General features: G+C 41.4%; 1 protein-coding gene and 1 long non-coding RNA gene across 3 annotated transcripts; one reads left to right on the top strand and one right to left on the bottom strand.

Annotated features, from left to right (window-relative positions):
* Positions 1–2,092: 2,092 nt before the first annotated feature.
* LOC139188253 (uncharacterized) lies at positions 2,093–3,165 on the bottom strand. Its single transcript, XR_011571571.1, has 3 exons — positions 2,854–3,165; positions 2,673–2,770; positions 2,093–2,497 (listed from the first exon to the last, which is right to left on the bottom strand). It is a non-coding gene; the product is annotated as an uncharacterized lncRNA (long non-coding RNA).
* A 9,539-nt stretch (positions 3,166–12,704) lies between these two features.
* On the top strand, positions 12,705–21,019 carry LOC108174026 (protein kinase PVPK-1-like). Of its 2 annotated transcripts, XM_070805310.1 has the most exons (4): positions 12,705–13,060; positions 13,553–13,829; positions 18,960–19,756; positions 19,988–20,975. In XM_070805310.1, the coding sequence occupies exons 2-4, from the start codon at positions 13,575–13,577 to the stop codon at positions 20,859–20,861; spliced, it is 1,926 nt and encodes a 641-aa protein (XP_070661411.1). In that variant the 5' UTR covers positions 12,705–13,060; positions 13,553–13,574; the 3' UTR covers positions 20,862–20,975. The 2 variants fall into 2 exon arrangements, with proteins under 2 accessions (XP_070661411.1, XP_028963533.2); XM_029107700.2 differs by lacking the exons at positions 12,705–13,060; positions 13,553–13,829 and having other exon boundaries at positions 18,834–19,756; positions 19,988–21,019.
* The last annotated feature ends 449 nt before the right edge of the window (positions 21,020–21,468 follow it).

The raw sequence follows: 21,468 nt of genomic DNA, 5'->3' as shown, positions 1-21,468 counted from the left end.
GGCTGTGGAAGACAAGATTGGAAGAAAAATTCATGTCGAACTGTTGGCAACACCAAGCACCATGGCCGCATAAGTATGCAACTTACAACAGGGGGATAGTTGGATCACCCCGATCTATAATTTCCTTGCTCATGGCACCCTCCCAAATGATAAAGTCCAGGCTAAGCAAATTCGATACAAGTCTACCCGCTACCTGATCATCAATGATCAACTCTATAAGCGAGGTTTTAGCCTGCCATACTTAAGGTGTCTTACGCCTGCCGAGGCGGAAATCGTCCTTCGGGAAATACATGAGGGAGTCTGTGGAGATCATGCTGGATCTCGGTCCCTAGCACACAAGACTTTTCGCCAAGGATATTACTGGCCAACACTCCACCAGGATGCCATCAAAGTATCCCGCTCATGTGACAAATGTCAACGATATGCGGCTATTCCTCATTCCCCTCCAGAGCCTCTTACTCCTATGATCAGCCCTTGGCCCTTCGCCCAGTGGGGACTTGATTTGATCGGCCCAATGCCGGCAGGGAAGGGCAAAGTCTGTTACGCAGTCGTTGCAGTGGACTACTTCACAAAGTGGGCCGAAGTAGAACCCTTGGCAACCATTACTGAGGCAAAGATAGAAGACTTCGTGTGGAAGAACATCCTTTGTAGATTCGGCATTCCCAATGCGATAGTCACTGACAATGGGCGACAGTTCGACAACAAGAAGTTCAGGTTGTTCTGCTCTAAGTTCAACATCAACTTATGCTTTGCCTCTCCAGCTCATCCCCAGTCTAATGGACAAGTTGAGGCCATCAACAAAATAATCAAGCGCACTTTGAAAACCAGCTTGGACAAAGCTAAAGGCTGTTGGCCAGAATTTGTACCCCAAGTTCTTTGGTCATATCGCACTTCATATCGGACTTCAACAGGAGAAACTCCATTCTCACTTGCCTTTGGCACAGAGGCGGTTGTCCCTGTTGAGCTCGAGCAAGCAACATTCCGAGTCCAGAACTACATTCAAAGTGAAAATGACAAACAACTCACCCTCAACTTGGATTTAGTCGAGGAACACAGAAACCAAGCTCACTTGAGGAATGTCGCCTACAAGCAGCGCATCTCCAACTATTATGACTCTAGGGTCAAGCCTCGTTCTTTCAAAATAGGAGACTGGGTCTTAAAGAAAAGATTACTCTGCGACAGAGTCCCGAGTGAAGGCACACTTAGTCCAAACTGGGATGGACCGTATGAAGTCATTGGCATCAGTCGCCCTGGCTCTTACACACTTAGAAGCTCCGATGGCAAGACCCTTGGCCATCCATGGAACGCTGATCACTTGAAGTACTACTACAAATAGACTCACGATGTACAAGTGTTGAGCTATAGCCGTTCGGCATCCTATGTAATGAAGGCCATTTGGCAATGAATTCAATAAAGAGGTAATTTAGCCAACTCAGCCCTCACTCTTTTACATTCATAGCAAGCGATGCCGGAACCCTTCTCAATCAGAAAGCAATCCGTCTTCCACAGTCACTACAAAACAAGCAAATGAAGACCGTGTCAAGCGCCAAAAAAAAAAAAAAAAAAAAAAAAAAAAAAAAAAAAAAAACAGCTTCATCCAAAAAGCTTCACCCGAAAAGCTTCACCTCCAAAGCTTCACCCACAAAGCTTCACCTAAAAAGCTTCACCCAAAAAGCTTCACCCGAAAAGCTTCACCTCCAAAGCTTCACCCACAAAGCTTCACCTAAAAAGCTTCACCCACAAAGCTTCACCCAAAAAAAAACTTCACCCGAAAAGCTTCACTTAAAAAAGCTTCACCTACAAAGCTTCACCTAAAAAAGCTTCACCTAGAAAGCTCCCTCTACATACTTTCACCATCAAAGCTTCACCATCAAAGCTTCACCTAGAAAGCTTCATCTACAAAGCTTCATCTACAAAGCTTCACCATCAAAGCTTCACCTAGAAAGCTTCAACACCAAAGCTTCACCTACAAAGCTTCAACACAAAACCTTGCTCCAAATAAACAAATTTTGTTCACAAAACCCAAGATGCCCTTGAACTTGTACAAAAACACTTGGGTAAACATAAACATTTTTTGTTTTACACCCACAAGGGCCCAAAATTTTCCTTCTTATTTATTCACTTATATATGTTCCCAAACATATTATAATAGATCCAACAACAAGCCAAAGTCCCAAGTTTCATAATGGACAAAAGTACAAGCAATTCATCAATAATGAAGGTGCTACAAAAATTGGAATCTGCCCCAAAATAGAAATCCAACCCAAGAGACTTTTTCTCTCTCTCCCTCTTCCGCCTCCTTTCATCTATCAAATTTCTGCAACCTCTGCTCTTCTCCAATGGAGCTGAATTTTAGACACCCTATAGTTCTTGAGCATATGAACAACTTTCAAGAAGGAACCATTTCTGTTTGAGCGACGGAAATTACAGTGTTGAAGCTCCAAACATGATAGTCGGCTTCTTGCAGATTTCGAAGCTGTTGTGATGTTTCGAAGATCTGGAAATATTTAACCGTTAGTTCATCCTGAATTTTTGATATGTTATGAAAGAGTCGATGAGGAACAACTTCAATGAAGAAAGCATACCGATCTGAACAAGAGAAAATGGAGTTTCGAAGCTCACAACAAATCTGACGGGTTGACAGAAAAATAATAACCAGTCATTCATCATACCTGGATTTCTGGAGTTATACTGCTCCGAGGGATCTCAAATTTGGATATGTTGTAGTTCACAAGCTGAGGAACAACTTCAATGAAGAAAGCATGCTGATCTGAGCAAGAGAAAATAGAGTTTCAAAGCTCACAACAAATCTGACGGGTTGACAGACAAATGATAAACAGTCACTCATCATACCTGGATTTCTGGAGTTATACTGCTCCGAGGGACCTCAAATTTGGATATGTTGTAGTTCACAAGTTAAGGAACAACTTCGATGAAGAAAGTATGTTGATCTGAACAAGAGAAAATGGAGTTTCGAAGCTCACAACAAGTCTGACGGATTAACAGAACATTGATGAACAGTTACTCATCATACTTGAATTTCTGAAGTTGTACTACTCCGATGGATCTCAAATTTGGATATGTTGTAGTTCACAAGATAAGGAAAAACTTTCATGAAGACGACTTTGCAATCTGAGCTATAGAGAAAGGTGTTATCTTGCATCCACTCAGGCTGATTAGTGGAAACGAAAAGCAATTCCACCAAAGAAAAGATGAAAAAGAGAGAAAAGCTACTAATTGCACTTGATCTTGTCTAGTCAATAGCATGCAGCATCAAACACACAAAAGTTGGAAATATTTTTAGATAAAGCATATACGAATGTGTGACATCGAAACAAGGATTCGTTACTTTGACAAATTAGTAACACGCGAGACACCTCATTCGGCAACTCTCTTCGCCTGAAGACTTGGGGGACTCCCACCATATGCTACTGCACCTTGATACTCGGCAGTCTCACAACCACTCAGTGACTTGGATTTTTCAAGTCTCCAACCGAGAAGTTTTCCTCACTCGGGAAATTAAGGGAACACTACCTCAAACTACATGCTTCACTCACAAAGCTTCAACAATACAGGTTTCAACAAAAGCAACAATTCAAAGAACTTTATGAAGAAGGCTTTGGTGTATTTAACACAATATGTTGAAATGAAGCAAAGCTTATTTATTAATATTTTCGATAAGCCACAAATATGTACATATACATGAGTCAAAATAAACAAACAAAAGGGAGCCTTCACAAAGGTTGCTTAGGGGAAGTCTCAGCAGTCGGTAAAGCCCCAGAAAGAGAAAGCACCGGAGGGTGGTTATCCGGAGCCTCAGTACTTGACAAAACCCCAGAAGGAGGAGGCATTGGAGGTTCATCATTTGAAGCTTCATTACCAGGTACAACCCTAGAGGACGAAGGCAATAAATGCCTTTGGAACAAACCCACAAACCGCTGATGATCAAGTAAAACCTTACCATCAGATTCCTTCATCTGGTCAAGCTTCCTCTTCATGTTTGTAGCATAGTCATGGGCGAGCCGGTGCAACTGCTTATTCTCATGCTTGAGCCCTCTAATCTCCTGTTTGAGACTCATCACTTCAGCAGCCAATGATTCAACTTGGCGGGTTCTAGCAAATAGGCGTTGGGCCATATTAGACACAGAACCTGCACACTGAACACTAAGAGCCAGAGAGTCCTTAACAGCCAACTCATCAGACCGTTTGGAAAGTAGTCTGTTATCTTTGGGAGTGAGAAGGTTCCTGGCCACCACTGCAGCGGTCATATCATTCTTCATCACAGAATCCCCAACGGTAAGAGGACCAGTAGGGGATATGAAGGATGGGCGCCATATGTTGTCTGGAGAAGGCGTGGCTGTCTCTTCTCCAAGGTTCAAGTCAAAACGACGGTCGGAGGGTCCAGACATTTTCAAATGTGTTGAAGAAGGAAGAGGTCAGACAAATCAAGATCTTAGAAGTGCAAGAAATGAGCTTCTACTGGTAGAGATTCAAGTGTGCTGTGGAACTTAATGCCAGCCTCTATAAAAATCTGCACTCGACGGAGCTTCAGAAATCGAAGAGGCGTTTGCTTTCTCAAAAGCTGGGCTGCTCAGAGACCACGAGGGCCGATCTCAGAAATCGAAGAGGCGTTTGCTTTCTCAAAAGCTGGGCTGCTCAGAGACCACGAGGGCCGATCTCAGAAATCGAAGAAGCACTTGCTTTTTCAGCCTCGTCAGCACCTGTCACATGCACAATCAGCTTTGCGGAAATTACGGGCAATCTGTCGAAGATTTCTGGTGAAGTAGAAAGCACGTGAATCTTACTGTTCAATCACCGCTCTCCATATGCACCATCAACTCCTCGGGTACCACATATAACTTTGTCAAAGATCTCTGACAAAGTTTAGGCACGAGAATTTCGAAGTTCCAGCTACCCTACTATTACCCATAAGGGTAAAGGAACAGCACCACTGCTTGACAACTGGAAAGTCCCTATGTGTGTCGACCTCCGTGTTTTGCGGCAAGACAGGTTGGCAAGAACGTCCAACCTTTACTCACATTCGAGAAAAGACTCCCAACATAATTACTTTCTCAAAAACCGGAGTAGCACCGCTTTCCGAATCTCGAGAGTCAGATCCTCGACGGGATTGCTTGTTCGAAAACCGAAGAGGCACAACTCTCAGAACTTCGAGAGCCAGATTTCCTTAGATAAAGCTTGTCTGTAATCTTCACACGTAATATCAGCTTTCCAGATACCACATACCACTTTTTCAAAGTGCTCTGACAAAATTAAAACACGTGAAGCTGGCAGCTCCCACTACATTGCTGTGACCAAGAAGGGTAAAGGAATAACATTACTACTTGTTATTGGGAAATCCCTATATACATTGACCTCCCTCCTCAACGGACAGGCAAACCTGCAAAAATGCTCAACCCTTTCTCGCATTCAAAAAGGCACCCTCAACATAACCTCTAGAAATACTCAGCTTTATTTCCCCCCGATAATACCTCAGCAAATAAGCCACACCAAGAACAAGAGTATCTCATATCATCAGGGTCGAAAGCAAGAGTATCCCATATCATGCTTTCTCCCTGTCTTTGTCTTTGTCCTTGTCCACACCTGCAGGACAAGGAGAAAGAGAGCAGTCAGTCGGAACCTGAAATCAAACCTCCAATTTGGAACTGACTGCCTGGAGCCTTTCCCTGGTTGCTTACTTAGCATTGCTCTCGAGTACTCATCCTCAACTGTTGTCAAGGTCACGAATTCCACCGGCAAATACCTCATGACAGTTGATCAGATATTGGCTCTTTACACTGAAGCTGCCAAGCGTGGATGAGTCACTATGAAGGAATGTTCTGAAGGACCATTTAAATGCAAAGGTTGCACACCACTTCTGCCATGCAAAAGATTGAAGCAGAAGGTTCAACGGTGAGCTGAAACAGATCACTACAGCACGACACCTTTCCATACCACATTCATTATTCCGTCAACAGCAAAAGTATCCCATATCATCAAGGTCGAACGTACTCTAGATTTGATGGACTTGTTTTGACCCTCAAATTTTTGAGTCGGCCTTATACTCTGAAGGGCACCAGAAAACCCTCCAGCACAGTTCAAGAATAAGCCTGTGGAAAGTTACTTCTTCAAAAGCAAAAGTATCTCATATCATCTCTTATCCATTTGCTTCTCCTTATCCTGGCAGTTGAATGAGAGACAAGGAGAAGGAGAACAATCAACCGGAAGCCGAAGTCAAACCTCTGATCCTGGGTTGCTTACTTGGAAGTTTGACTGCTTACCTTGTCTGTCACCTCTTTCGGCAGATCTCCTAGCTCGGCGACTTGGGGGACTCCTACTATAGGGTTTGTATCACACTTGACTAAGCCCGAAACTACAACTAAGCTTCAAATGAAATTGATACATTACCTTGTGCGTCAACATCAGCTAAATACACCATTCCCGGATGGAGGAAAGGTACTTCCAGAGAAGGGCAGATGAAGATCAGACCACACTTCGGTACTTAGAAGTTTCGTGATTACTCAAGGGATTGGATCTTGCAAGTCCCCAACCGAGGAGTTTCCCTCACTCGGGAACTTAGGGGAGCACTGTTTGTACCATACTTGACCAATCCCGAAACTACCGAGCACCGGCCAACGCTATACTGTCAAGGACCCAGAAGAGTTCCCCTCCGACCAGGAGGCCAATCACTACTCGACACGTGTCAAGATTAGAAGCCAATCAGAGCGCAGCACGTGTCGACATCAAGAACCAATCATAACATGACACATGTCAATGTGACAAAGCTACAAGTTTTTCTATAAATAGGGGTCATTCCCCCACAATATTGCCTAATGCCATTTGTGTTAAATCATTCACAAGAACTCACTAAATTGAGAGCTTGATCCTTTGTACTTGTGTAAGCCCTTCACTACTAATAAGAACTCCTCTACTCCGTGGACGTAGCCAATCTGGGTGAACCACGTACATCCTGTGTTTGCTTCTCTGTCTCTATTCATTTACGTACTTATCCTCACTAGTGACCGAAGCAACCAAGCGAAGGTCATAAAACCTGACACTTTCTGTTGTACCAAAGTCTTCGCTGATTTTGTGCATCAACACAACCCATTGGAGATGTTCTTACAATTTTTTCCATGATTTGCTAGTTTTTGTTCAGAAAGCATTTCACTGTCTTCCAAATGAAGCCATATGACCCTTGAAATAAGGGCTTAGGTTTCTTTTGGTACAAACAAATGTCTTAATGGGTTCGGGTTAGTCTAAATTTTTGCAAGTATAATATATGAGTGATGGTTCGGATCGTTAAAATATACTTATAGAATGCGCCGCAAAAAAATGTATGTCAAAAGTTGTGTAAAAAAGTAACGGATCAGCTCCCTATAAAAAGAAGTTATTAAAATGAGAGGCACAAATGTTTCCCTTTGCTAGACAGATTGGGGACTTGTGGCAAAAGAGCTTCGAATCCCACCAATAATTTTGGGGATCAATTCTGAATCCGTGAATGTCTGTTGAGTGGGGATTATGCAGGTGCTGCTGCTGCTGCATTTGCTCTTGCTTCTTATATAACTGTATTATGAGCTGTTTAAGCTCGATTACTGCAATGATTGAGCACGAATGACGTCGATTTGGATGTCACAGATGTACAAATTGACCGTATAAGGAAGTTTTTTGAGTGTGAATTTGGTAGAAGCTGCGTGATCGATGTATTGAAACTTGAAAGAGTTGGTCACTGAACTCCATTTTGCTCTAGGGGGCCATATGCACTTGTTCTGATATATTGGTGTTGGCGATGACTTTGGGAAGTGTCACAAAGAGGAAGCCCTTCATAGTTTTTGGAGGAGATTGAACCCCAATGCGTCCCACTTTTCCTTTTCTTTTATCTTTTGTCTAGTAAGCATCACTACGCCGTTGAGAAATGCAAAACCATACCGAGGATGTGAGACGTCCTTGCTTAAATGTGTATCGATAGCTTGTCATGTATGCATCAGGCAGCTTCTTCTGGTGTGAAAACATTTCTGAAGTAGTGTTTCGCTTGGGTAAAAACGTAGCATAGACCGTGTACTCAGTCGACTTGGATCTTTCAGAAACTGTAAGAAACTAATGGCTTGTTTGGTATCCTATTTGAAATTTTTTATAATTTCTCAAAACATTTCTTAAGAATTTTTCTTGAAAACAATTTTCTTTAAGACTAAAAAACTTGTTTGAAATGCAATTTAAAATTTTTAAATCTTACAACTTAAACTGGACAAAGAGATCCAAAAAGAGTGGGTCAAGAGAGAAAGATGAGAGAAGAGGAAAGAAAGTAAGAGATTATTGGAGGAAAAAGAAAGAAGTGAGAGGATCGGAGGAGATAGAGAGAAAAGTGAGTGAGATAAAGAATCGAGAGAATGAAGAGAGCGGATTGGATGAGAGACGAAAATGGTAAAAAAAAAAAAAAGAGAAGGGGGAGAGAGAAAGAAGAAAAGAGAGAGATAGCTTTGGAGTGAGAGGGGAGGAGCGAGAGAAAAGAAAGGAGTGAATTTAAATTTAAAAATTCTAAAAACTCACATTTTGTGTTTTTAGATAATAGACTATATTTTTTAGTTAGTCTTGAGTTCAGTTTTTGAAAATAGTCATATCAAACAAGTTTTTAAGGTCTAAAACTTGAAAATTATTTTTTAGTTTAAAAAGTTGGATTCAAGTAGAATACCAAACATGCTCCAACAGATTACTTGGACAAAACTGTGTCGAAATGAAGATAAGCAATGTAATTCACATTCGCGGCTAACTTAATTAAGCGTGAAGTTAAGAGCACAAGTTTTTCGATGGTTTAGAAGAAACAAGTTTCAGTGTTCACTGCACACACCTAAAGAACACAATGACCGAGCGATGGTGAATGAAATCACAAGGTGATCAAAGTCTTTGCGTTGTGCCATTTTCGTTTCTTAAGTGTCTAAACGCCGTTTTATATTATTCTCAGATGTACAGGCATGGAAGATGATTCATGTACGGGATCGAAGTTGATCCTTTTTATTTGGCTAGGCAAATGATCACCATCTATGAGATTTGAACGTCTCTCACAGTTCAGTCTCCATCACATTTATGCGGGGAGAGGACAACCCTATACACGACTTCAGAAAACCAGGAAACTGCACCGAAACCTTCCCTCAAACTATACGTGCATCCGAACTGATTGTTTCTGTCTGTCATGCGTTCAGTATTACTCTATCGTCTATATTACTCTATTTGTTCATTCATGGAGGAGCAGCAGGCCCTACGGATGTATGATACGTCGAATTTGCTACTAAACTTGCTATTTTCTTCTCTTTTGATTTTCCTTGTGTGTGTTCTTATTGCACCTTCCATGCTGCAGAACCTACATTGTGGGGACGGTGTGACAATAGAAGGCCAAACTTACACAATCTCGGCCGTAACTCGTCGGTACCGGCTCCGGAAAGGGAAGTATGAACCGAGCGAGAAGAGGCTTGACGTTTTGTCAACGGCGAGATACGTCTTAAATTTGTACCTGGAAAATTGGTTAGAACAATCTTGACATCTTGTCTAATGTTAGTTTCCTCATCACATTCCTTGCTAGTTTGCCCATGCTCAGAGAAGGAAATGAATGTCTAGTTTAATGCTTCTCGTTTGTAGTTGTATGGAGATTTTTCGTTTTTTTTGGTAGGACATCTACATGGTGATGTTACTAATTCATGTGTAGTACAGAACTACAGTATAAAGCAACGGTCATGTTGAAATTTTTTATGGTTACATATGTTATAATATGAATGGATTCGTAAAACCACATGACAGTGTAAGTGCTTGGTTGAATAATGACAGTGTTAGTGCCTAGCTGAAAAAAGTTACTTGTTCGTATATGGAACATGTGTGGTCAATGAATTTTGCACATGAGTCAATATGTTGTGATGTCACGAAGGGGCCCGTTTGGGGTGATGGATGAGATTAGACAACAGAGGTATGATTAGATTCGTAGGGGCTTATAAGACAAGACTTGTAACCTATTTATAAGGATAAGTTAGATAATCTACTCTATTCTGAACTTATAACCCAGTTCAGTCTTGTCTATCTCACATTTAACATAATAAATAACATGTTGAACTCAAAATTTATTTTAATTGATCACAACCTATTCCATTTCCCACCAAACTGGGCCTTAAGGTTTTTGAGTCTGGAACTGGTCCTGACATCCTCCGTGTTACTTACTATTATGTCACTTTGTTTCAGGTACATTGAAAGATTGCTCACTGTCTAATGGAGAAAATGGAAAATGATTTGCCCAAGGTATGTCCATGTTATGTGATTGGTAATGGTGGTCCCCACTAGTCATGATACTGTCTAAATTCCCTTCTAATAATTACACGTGTCAAGAACCAAGTGTTTTGCACCGCATAGAGTTTACGGTGCAGAGCATCCATCAATGTCCAGAAGCAATATAGAACCGTCCGATGTCTGATGGGAATTAAAATTTAAGGAAATGGGTCTTTGCTGGGACCCACATTGTTAGGAAAGCATGTTACGTGTATCTGGTCACCATCACGAGAATGACTTTCTTATTTTTTAACATCGATATTATCTATGCTAACACAAAGGATTGAGCTTTAACTCACAAAAATGACATATAAAATTTGTGTTTATCGCAATTAGGGCGTTCCGATAAACTAATACACAATGTTAAATGTAAGTTTGGTTTTCACGAAACATTGAGTAGTAGAATTGATTTTTACAATTGAGATATTCATTTTATATAAGTTGCTATTAGACTCTTTTTGCACTTACAATCCACAATACAAAATACCACCAGTGTGATTGTGGAGATATTTTTCAGTCTGTCGGAAAACAGACTAGTACACCAATAACATAAATAGTTTGAAAAAAAAAAAAAATTAACTGCTTTTACAATGATACCTTATATAACAGACTGTGTTTTCGACAACGTTGAAAAATTTATGTGATTGTAGACCCACATACCCAAAGCTCCGTAACATTTGATACGGGCGCCCTGTCCTTCCAGATTAAACATATCTTTTAGTTTCACCGCGGGCCTACCGTAGATTCATGCGACGGGCATGACAGCCGCCCACGTGCTTTGTCCTGGTGTTCACGTGCGCGCATGTGAGGCCTCCCTCCTGGTTCCCGCGAAAGGAATTAACGAGATTTGTGCGGTTGCTTAATCCCCATGTGATTACGACTAATTATAATTTAATTTAATTATCTTGGACCTAAATAATGTTTAAAAAAATGAAAATTAAGTCCTATATCTGCTCCCTGAATTTTGGTGTTGTGGTCAATCAAAACATTGTCTAGTTACATTCTAGATGTTGGATATTTTCCACTCTTTGGATTAGATTCCATTAAAAAATTATTATTAGCATTGTATTATTGGAATTTAGGGAGAAAATAAAATAATATTTGAGGGGAAAGAATGCTTGAAAATTTGACAATGTTGAGGACCTCTGCTCTTACTTATGGGATAAAACAGATAACATAATCAGATGCGAATTCAAGATTAGGATCATTGAGGGTTTTAATGTTAATTTTTTAGATAGAAACATGTCAATAGATAATGACATACACTGAAACAGTCTGATGAGTGATATCGACGCATCATCTCAAGATATGCTGGCATGCATTACATCAAATGGGCACAAGAAGGATCAATACCAATCATTTCTCGAAAGACATTCACATGTGTATTTTCTGAACTTTTGGTGATCCTAAAACCACTTTGGTCTCAATGTACATTCGTCATTGGACATAATTGCCTTGAAAATAATGTAGGAGTCATGTGATATCGATAATTACATTGCTCATATAAAATGTAAATGGAGTTGTTATTGGGAGCTCGAAAAATAAGTTACACTTGAAAGACGAAGTATGATAACTATTGAAAATTAATAAAAAAAAGTGAGTTTGATATTTGTACAATTACGTATGACATTGCATTTGAGTATGTAGTTGTAGAATAAGGGTGTGCTACAAGATTTGGGTTTGGTTTCTTCATTTAAATTCCTCATATCTTAAAAATATACATTTGAAAAATCTACATCCTTGCCATGTAGGTTCGATTGAGTGCTACAAAATATATTGTACTGGGAATTCAAACATTGAGAAAAAAAAAATGTATCACTAGTCTGATCACCAGCTAATAATTCTTAACATTCACAATACCAATTCATTCATTTAAAGATTGAATTCTTAAAGCGGGCTATTGGTTAGGGGTACATTCAAAATTTCTCAAGAGAGAGGCATTTTTTTTTTCAATTACTGACGCTACGGGTCCCTAAAGATTTCTTGCGCTGGTTGTTTTTATTGTAATTGCCAAAATACCTCAATGAACAAATTGAAAACAACTATCGTAATACATTTTTAGGGGCACACGATTTGATACATTATATATCATATGAATTTTTTTCAACAAATTATATTAAGACACTTAGCGCATCAAATCATGTTTCCTACATACTTTAAGATAACACGGTTTGATACACTATAATCGCATCAGACCGTGTTTTCGACATAATGAAATATCTCTCGTGCGCCATGAGCCATGATACAACTAAAATGTTAAAAAGTTTTTTTTTTTCACAACAAGAACAAAGCGAAGAGACGTTCTTTCCACCATATTTTCTTCTCAGAGAACAAAATACATTGGAAAAAAAAACATCCAAAGACAAAGACGGCTTTTTAAGCTTTACGCTTTGCTTGCGAATTTTGGCTTCGTTTTTCTCTCAAGTCCACACCGCGACGAGAAAAACCAGAGAAACTCCAACTTTCTGTTCTCCCCAGAAGTTAAAAGTTCATAAATTTATTCATATTTTTTTCTTTGTTTGTTGTCTTGTTGCTTGATCCTCCTCTGGATTTCTTGTTCGATCGGATCTGAAGCTCTTCAGTGAAATCCAAAAGATGAAAAACAGAAACAGAGACCCCCTCTAAGTTGTTTCACTTTCTCTGTGAGCTCTCGCTCTTTGGGTCTCTCTCTCTCTCTCTCCTCTCTCTCTCTCTCTCTCATTGTGCCCACCAGCCATGCGAGGTTGCTTGCTGTCGTCTGCTTTCTCTCTTCTCTGATCAGGTAATTTTTCTAAGCTCTCTTTGGCTAATTGGGTTCTTTGCTTTGAGGTTCTTTTGCGTTGTTCTGTTGTTTGGTTGCCGAGAAACTGTGGGAAACGAAAAGAAAATGAAAGTCGTGTTTGGTTTTGAAAAGAATCAAAATTAGAACTTGGGTTCAATCACTGGAGAATTTGGGTTTCTGGGTTTTATAAAAAGATAAATTTTTGTTGAAAATTTTGTCAAATGATCCTTTTTTGATATATTTTTCCCCTTTCGCGCTGCCATTAATTAGATTGTGAATTAAAGCTTGTATCTTGAATTTCGGTTCATCTGGGATTTTCTTTGACTGTATATTGTTGCAGATTTTTTGTTGATTCTGTGTTTCGAATTGACGGCTCTGCCTTGTTAATTTGAATTTTGGAAGACAATTCAAGTTGATGATTCTGTACTTAATGCCTTTAGTGGTAAGATTGTTACATATCATATTATCATAGTGCTCAGTTGAATTTTGCAGTGACAGTGCCTGTGTGAAAGCCATGGGGTCACTGGTTGATGGGGTTAATTCTTTGCCGAAATTTCGCTATTCTGCACCGCCTGAGGTAGGCAAGAACCCTCCTTCCACAACTGGGACTCCTCGTCCTTCTCAGCCCTCATCTCCAAAACAATCAAGAAGCGAAGGGGTTTCGTCGCCATCCTGCGTGACTGCGCATACTTATTCGGTGAAGACAGACAGCTACTCAAATGGTTCTGTAAATAATCAAAAGAACCCCAACAAGGCAACTAATCATAACATGCAGCAGGAAGAGTTTCTTCATATGGGGAAACACTACCACAATTCGAATAAAGGAACTGTTAAAGAGCAAACCTGTCAGAAGAATATTGCACATGGTTTCAACACATGCCTTGACAGCTAAACTGCCCACGTGGGCTGTGCATCTGTGTTTGTGCTTTATGGGCAGTTTCTGCACTATGGGCAGCGAGGACTCCACCTTCATTTATATTTAGTTTAATGCATGCGTGTACGTATCCAATGTATAAAGCAATGCTGCCATTGCAGCAGTATGAATATATAGAAATATCAAACTTAACATGGTATCAGAGCGCAGGTAATCCTTTGCTCTGCTCTGCCTTCACTCTTTCGCTGCTATACTGTGAACAGCGACATCTGCTACTGCAGCAACCAGTGCACTGCAAGCTGCACACTCGCTGCCTTGCCGTCGCAAAACCGCTACACAGCCATCGTCGCTGCTCTACCTGTCACAGCCATTAAGCACAGCCGCAAAGCACAGCCACTGCACACTGTCTGTGAACATGGCAACTGACTCTTCCAGCAAACACACCAAATACGAAGATCCCAGCGATCCTCTTTATCTTCATCACTCCGATCAGCCTGGAGCGATTCTCGTCACACAACCATTGAATGACGAAAATTACTCCACTTGGAGCCGAGCCATGACCATGGCCCTCAATGCCAAGAACAAGGAAGGATTCATCAATGGAACCATTCAAAGGCCTAAGTTGACGTCCACAATTGAATACCAACAGTGGACTCGTTGCAACAACCTCGTGAAATCTTGGCTGCTCAACTCTGTCTCAAAAGATATTGGTGCAAGTGTCATCTACAACAATGTTGCAGCTGATATTTGGAATGAGTTGAAGGAACGCTTCTCTCACACAAACAGTGTCCATCTCTTCCATATCGAACAAGAGATACATGGAAGTGTTCAAGGAAATTTGAACATTGGTGCATATTATACCAAACTGAAAAGTTTTTGGGATGAACGTGATGCCTTGTGCGCTCTCCCAACCTGTGCATGTGGAGCTGCGAAAGAATTGATGCAGTTTCAGCAAAGTCAGAAAACCATGAAGTTTCTCATGGGTCTCAATGAATCCTACGCTGCAGTTCGTGGGCAACTCTTACTTATGGATCCTCTCCCTGCTGTCAACAAAGCTTTCTCACTCATTATTCAAGATGAGAAACAGAGAGCAGTCTCAATACATGCTCCTGGAAGGTCTTCAATCACTGATGCCGCAGCTTTCGCCGTGCGGGACAACATGCGAAACTCTGGTAGGAATTTTTCTCCTAGAAATTCCCATTTAAAATGTGGCCGTTGTGATGCAACCGGACATACTTCAGAAACCTGTCGTGCACACCTCAAGTGCGACTACTGTAATTGGAGAGGTCACACCATAGACCAATGCCGCAAATTGAAAAAGGCAAAGGACAACAGCGATAAGGGAGATTATCAAGATCGCAGGGGTTCCAACTCGCAGGGGTTCAACTCCAAGGCTAATCACGTTGACATCAAACCAACGCCTCCAGCAACATCTCCTTCATCCTACAGCCTCACTCCCGAGCAATACCACAACCTGCTTGCACTACTTGATAAGAGCCAGTCTAAATCCACATCTAACCATGTCGGTACCACCTCTACTATGAATGATTTATCAGGTAGAGTTCTTTGTGCTTCTCCTCTCAATAAGGGAAGGAACTGGATTTTCGATACTGGCGCCACAGACCACATGGTTTGCTCACCAAGTTTGATGACCACAAGCGTTCCGGTATACAATCGACAAGTGCACCTACCCAATCATGCACTTGCCGATATCACACATATTGGCACAGTTCGTCTCTCGAACGATCTCGTCCTTTACAACGTGCTTTGTGTTCCATCATTTAAACTGAATTTAATTTCTGTCAGCAAAATCACTAATACCTCATCTTGCTTTGTCATCTTCACTGATAAAAAGTGTCTACTTCAGGGCCAACGATCGGGGAAGATGATTGGGACGAGAACTGAACAAGGAGGCCTCTACTACCTTGATAATGTGACGAAAACCAGGTGCAATTCAGTGTCAGTTGTTACTCTTTCTGCTTCTCAGCTTTGGCATCAACGCCTTGGCCATCTTTCCAACAAAACCTTACGGGCTATCTCCCCTTGCATTAAAAATTTGAATTTTTGTAGCATTGATGATTGTTTGATCTGCCCCTTAGCCAAACAAACACGTGCTCCTTTTCCTTTGAGTTCTATTAAAACAAAAGCTCCTTTTGAATTAATTCATGTTGACATTTGGGGAGGTTACCATGTTCCCACTATCACAGGGGCACAATATTTCTTGACCATTGTAGATGATTTCACACGATGCACATGGGTTTATTTAATGAATCACAAATCAGATGCACGATCATATCTCATCACATTCATCCACCTTGTTGAAACACAATTTTCCACACGAGTTAAGGTTCTTCGTAGTGATAATGGTCTAGAATTTTTTATGACCCATTTTTTTTCATCTAAAGGCATTCTACATCAAACAAGTTGTGTCTCTACTCCCCAACAAAACGGGGTAGCAGAGCGTAAACACCGCCACTTACTTAACGTTGCTAGAGCCTTGCTTTTTCAATCTCATCTTCCCAAGAAATTTTGGGGTAATGCAATCCTAACTGCCACTTATCTCATTAATAGGACTCCCACTCCTCTTCTTCACGGAAAATCACCCTATGAAATCCTTCATCACAAACAGCCAACATATGCACATTTGCGAGTGTTTGGTTGTTTATGTTTCTCTTCCACACACCACCATAGACCAACCAAATTTGATGCAAGAGCCACACGTTGTATTTTTCTTGGCTATCCATACGGCACCAAAGGATATCGAGTTTACGACCTTCAAACGGGTAAAATTTTTATTTCCCGTGATGTTATTTTTCATGAAAATGTGTTCCCTTTTTCTTCTTCCGTTGCCGTCTCACCTGTTGTGTTTCCATATACTCAAGATATTGACTGTGATGACACCATCATTCATCCGTCCCTTCCACTAGAACAAGATTCAGTAGACCAATCCACTTCAGTCGATCCATCCTCTTCAGTCGACCAATCCCCTTCACCACCTCGTCTTAAACGCCTCACTCATGCACCTGGTTATCTTCAACAATATCACGTTGGCATTAACCTTCCTTCTCGGTCCGTCCCTTCATCTCACTCAGCATTGACCACAGTGGTAGGTACTTCTTATCCTTTGTCTGATGTACTCACATATGATCGCTTATCTGCTCGCCATCGTGCTTTCACCACTTCCATTTCAGCTGCCATAGAACCCAGTTCATTCTCACAGGCCGTACGCGACCCCCAATGGCGTTTAGCCATGGAAGAAGAACTGGCAGCCCTTGCTGCAAATAGGACATGGTCTCTTCAACCATTGCCCCCTGGAAAGCAGCCGGTTGGATGTAAGTGGGTCTACAAAATCAAATTTCGTTCCGATGGATCAGTTGAGCGGTATAAAGCACGCTTGGTTGCCAAAGGTTATAGCCAAATTGAAGGCTTAGACTATCGTGAGACTTTTGCTCCGGTTGCAAAACTGACTACAGTCCGCCTACTTCTTGCCGTTGCCTCAGTCCAACAATGGCACCTTCACCAACTTGATGTTCACAATGCCTTCCTTCATGGTGACCTTGAAGAAGATGTCTACATGTCCTTGCCCCCTGGTTTCGGACGAAAGGGGGAAACACGAGTTTGTAAACTTCATAAATCTTTGTATGGGCTTAAGCAAGCCTCTCGTCAATGGTTTATCAAACTCTCTTGTGCTCTTAGCAAAGCTGGTTATCAACAATCCAAGGCAGACTATTCATTGTTCGTCCGAAACCATGATGGTAAATTCACTGCTCTCCTTGTATATGTTGACGATATTATCCTGGCAGGAAATAACATACAAGCAATTGAGGATATCAAGTCTTTCCTTACGAAGCAATTCAAGTTGAAAGACCTTGGCCAACTAAAATATTTTTTGGGCATCGAAATTGCTCGCTCTAGTAAGGGGATCGCTCTCTCACAGCGAAAATATGCCCTTGAAATACTTGAGGATGCAGGTTACCTTGGTGCAAAAGTAGCCACCTCTCCTATGGAGCAAAACTTATCACTCAGAAAGGACGAAGGACAATGCATCACTGATCCTTCTTCTTATCGACGGCTTATTGGGAGACTAATCTACCTGACAATCACGCGCCCTGATTTGGTCTATGCTGTCCACATTCTTAGTCAATTTATGGAGAAGCCTCGAACTCCACACTTGGAGGCAGCCCACCGAGTCTTACGATACATTAAGCATACACCAGGGCAAGGTATTTTTCTCTCTGCAAGAAGTCCAATCCAACTGAATGCCTTTTGTGATGCAGATTGGGCCAGATGTCGTGACACACGACGTTCTACCACCGGATATTGTGTATTCCTTGGAGAATCCTTAATCTCCTGGAAAAGCAAGAAACAAAACACTGTGTCACGTTCTAGTGCGGAGGCGGAGTATCGCTCAATGGCAGCATCTTGTTGTGAAGTCACTTGGCTGAAATATGTTTTACAAGACTTGGGCATCAAACATAAACATCCAGTCAAGTTGTATTGCGATAATCAAGCAGCACTTCACATCGCTTCGAATCCGGTCTTTCACGAAAGAACCAAACACATAGAAATTGACTGCCACCTTGTACGAGAAAGGATTCAAAGTGGTATGATCAGGACGTCTCATATTTCAACCATGAAGCAACCAGCTGACATCTTCACAAAGCCACTGAGCTTACATCAATTTACGACTTTGCTCCACAAGTTAGGAATAATCAACATCCATTCCAACTTGAGGGGGAATGTTAAAGAGCAAACCTGTCAGAAGAATATTGCACATGGTTTCAACACATGCCTTGACAGCTAAACTGCCCACGTGGGCTGTGCATCTGTGTTTGTGCTTTATGGGCAGTTTCTGCACTATGGGCAGCGAGGACTCCACCTTCATTTATATTTAGTTTAATGCATGCGTGTACGTATCCAATGTATAAAGCAATGCTGCCATTGCAGCAGTATGAATATATAGAAATATCAAACTTAACAGGAACACTTGAGCATGGAGGCCCAAATGATGTTCTTAACAAATCAGCCAAAACTTCTTATCTGAACAAGGTTTCCGTGCTGGAAGCAAAATCAAGCGTCAAGCATCCGGTTAATGATTGTGATTCGAGTAGATATATGGAATCTAGAAATCACGGTTTGGTTCCTTATAAAGGAGTAGCCGGGCAGACAAATAGCCACCTCATTTCTCACTGTGCAAGCCCTCAGAACAGTTTATATTCTGCCTCTCTATATTGTGAAGCCAAGCAGAGTTTCACCAATACAGAAGTCAGTGAATGTATCAACAGTGTGGAGAAGTCTGTTGAAAGCAGTGAAGTTACTAATTCCTGTGATCTTATTGAGAGCAGGACGACCAGCATCTATAGAGGCAGCACTGGCAGCGATGTTAGCGATGAGAGCAGCTCCAGTAGTTTGAGCAATGCCATGTACAAGCCCCACAAGGCAAATGATATTAGTTGGGAAGCGGTGCAAGCTGCGCGATCTCATCATGATGGAACACTGGGTAAGGAGCATTTCAAGTTGTTGAGGACACTGGGATGTGGAGATATAGGCAGCGTTTATTTGGCTGAACTGATTGGCACTAAAACTTATTTCGCCATGAAGGTTATGGATAAAGCATTACTGGCAAGTAGGAAAAAACTTCTTAGGGCTCAGACAGAGAGGGAAATACTGCAATCTCTGGATCATCCTTTCCTGCCAACATTGTATACACACTTTGAGACGGAGAAGGTATCTTGTTTGGTGATGGAGTTTTGTCCCTGGGGTGATCTGCATGCACTCAGACAAAAACAACCTGGGAAGCATTTTTCGGAGCATGCTGCTAGGTTAGATATTCCTTCATACTTCTCCTTTCAGTTTACTTTTTGATTAGTGCACATACACATTTCAGTTTAGGTTACAATAGGAATCATATTTCAATAGCCTGCAGAGAAAAGGCAGGAGTAAACCTATAAACTAGAAGGACATCAAGTGTTTTGCACACGTTTATTTGCCAGTGCTGGGGACATGCTGAAGATAATAATTCTCGTGTGTTTATCTCCCGTTTGTTTTTGCAGGTTTTATGTGGTTGAAGTTCTTCTTGCCTTGGAATATTTGCATATGCTCGGGATCATTTACAGAGACCTCAAACCAGAGAATGTTTTGGTGAGGGAAGATGGACATATAATGCTTTCAGATTTCGACCTTTCTTTAAGATGTGCCGTTTCCCCCACCCTGGTAAGATCTTCAAACTTAAGTTTGGAGACAAAGAAATCAGCATATTGTGTTCAGCCTGCGTGCATCCAGCCAACTTGTGTAATGCAGCCGGATTGCATTACGCCCACATGTTTTGGTCCACGCATTTTCAAGGGCAAACCCAAGAAAGATAAAAAGATCAAGGTGAAGAACAATGATAATGATGTATACAATCAAGTGAGCCCTCTCCCTGAACTCGTTGCAGAACCGACAAGTGCTAGATCAATGTCCTTTGTGGGAACACACGAGTACTTGGTGCCTGAAATCATTAAAGGTGAAGGCCATGGCAGCGCTGTAGATTGGTGGACCTTTGGGATCTTTCTCTACGAGCTTTTGTTCGGAAGAACTCCATTCAAGGGGCAAGGAAACCGGGCTACTTTGTTTAATGTGGTTGGCCAGCCTTTAAGATTTCCAGAGTTGCCTTCTGTCAGCTTTGCAGCCAGGGACTTGATCAGAGGTTTACTTGTCAAGGAGCCACAGCATCGTCTTGCGTATAGGCGGGGAGCAACAGAAGTTAAACAACATCCGTTTTTCCAAAGCGTGAATTGGGCACTGATTCGCTGTACAACTCCACCCCAGGTGCCAAAGCACTACATATTGGAGACTCCTGATACACCGAAAGAACCCATGAACGGGAAGATGCCGGGCGTTGATTTGAAGCCTTCGGGTAATTATTTAGAGATTGATTTCTTTTGATTCTTAGCCTTTTGTTTTCCTCTGATGAAAAACAAGTCTCCAACTGATTCGTGTGGTTACTACATGTACACAATGGTTCCTTTCCATTGCAAGCATTACAATCTGGTAGTTCCTGAGATTTGAGGAAATCCAATTGCATTGAAAATTTTGAGGAATGTGTTGTGCAGAAGCGTCGAATATGAAACCAATAAGCTACAACGGCAAAATATGATAAGACAAATTCGACAAATGACACAAGGATCTGGTTTGGCGTAAGCTTACGTCCAGTTTTGAGATGGCAAGGAAATTCCACTAATATTAAAAGGAGATTACAAATAGAGTTTTAACTCTCAAACTCAAATCCCACGTACACCCAATAGCTCTCACTCTCAAAAAGAACAATTGGAGAAGATGGACACACATCAAATATCATCTCTCCCAAAAGCTACACAACATGTAGCAGCAACATCTTTGATTGAGGGATTACTAACAAATGGGAAAGAGCAGCACTGTTTCAAATGAGAGAGCCGAACGCTCTCCCTGGTATGGCTCTCATCTGATGCCGCTTCCCCACACAACCAAAGGCATAATCGAATGCCTTAATATAACCAAAAGGCTCTACCTTCTC

The sequence above is a fragment of the Malus domestica genome, chromosome 09 (assembly GCF_042453785.1).
Source record: "Malus domestica chromosome 09, GDT2T_hap1".
Lineage (NCBI taxonomy): Eukaryota > Viridiplantae > Streptophyta > Magnoliopsida > Rosales > Rosaceae > Malus > Malus domestica.
Note: the sequence above shows the minus strand (reverse complement) of the source record. Positions and strands in the feature narration are given on the sequence as shown.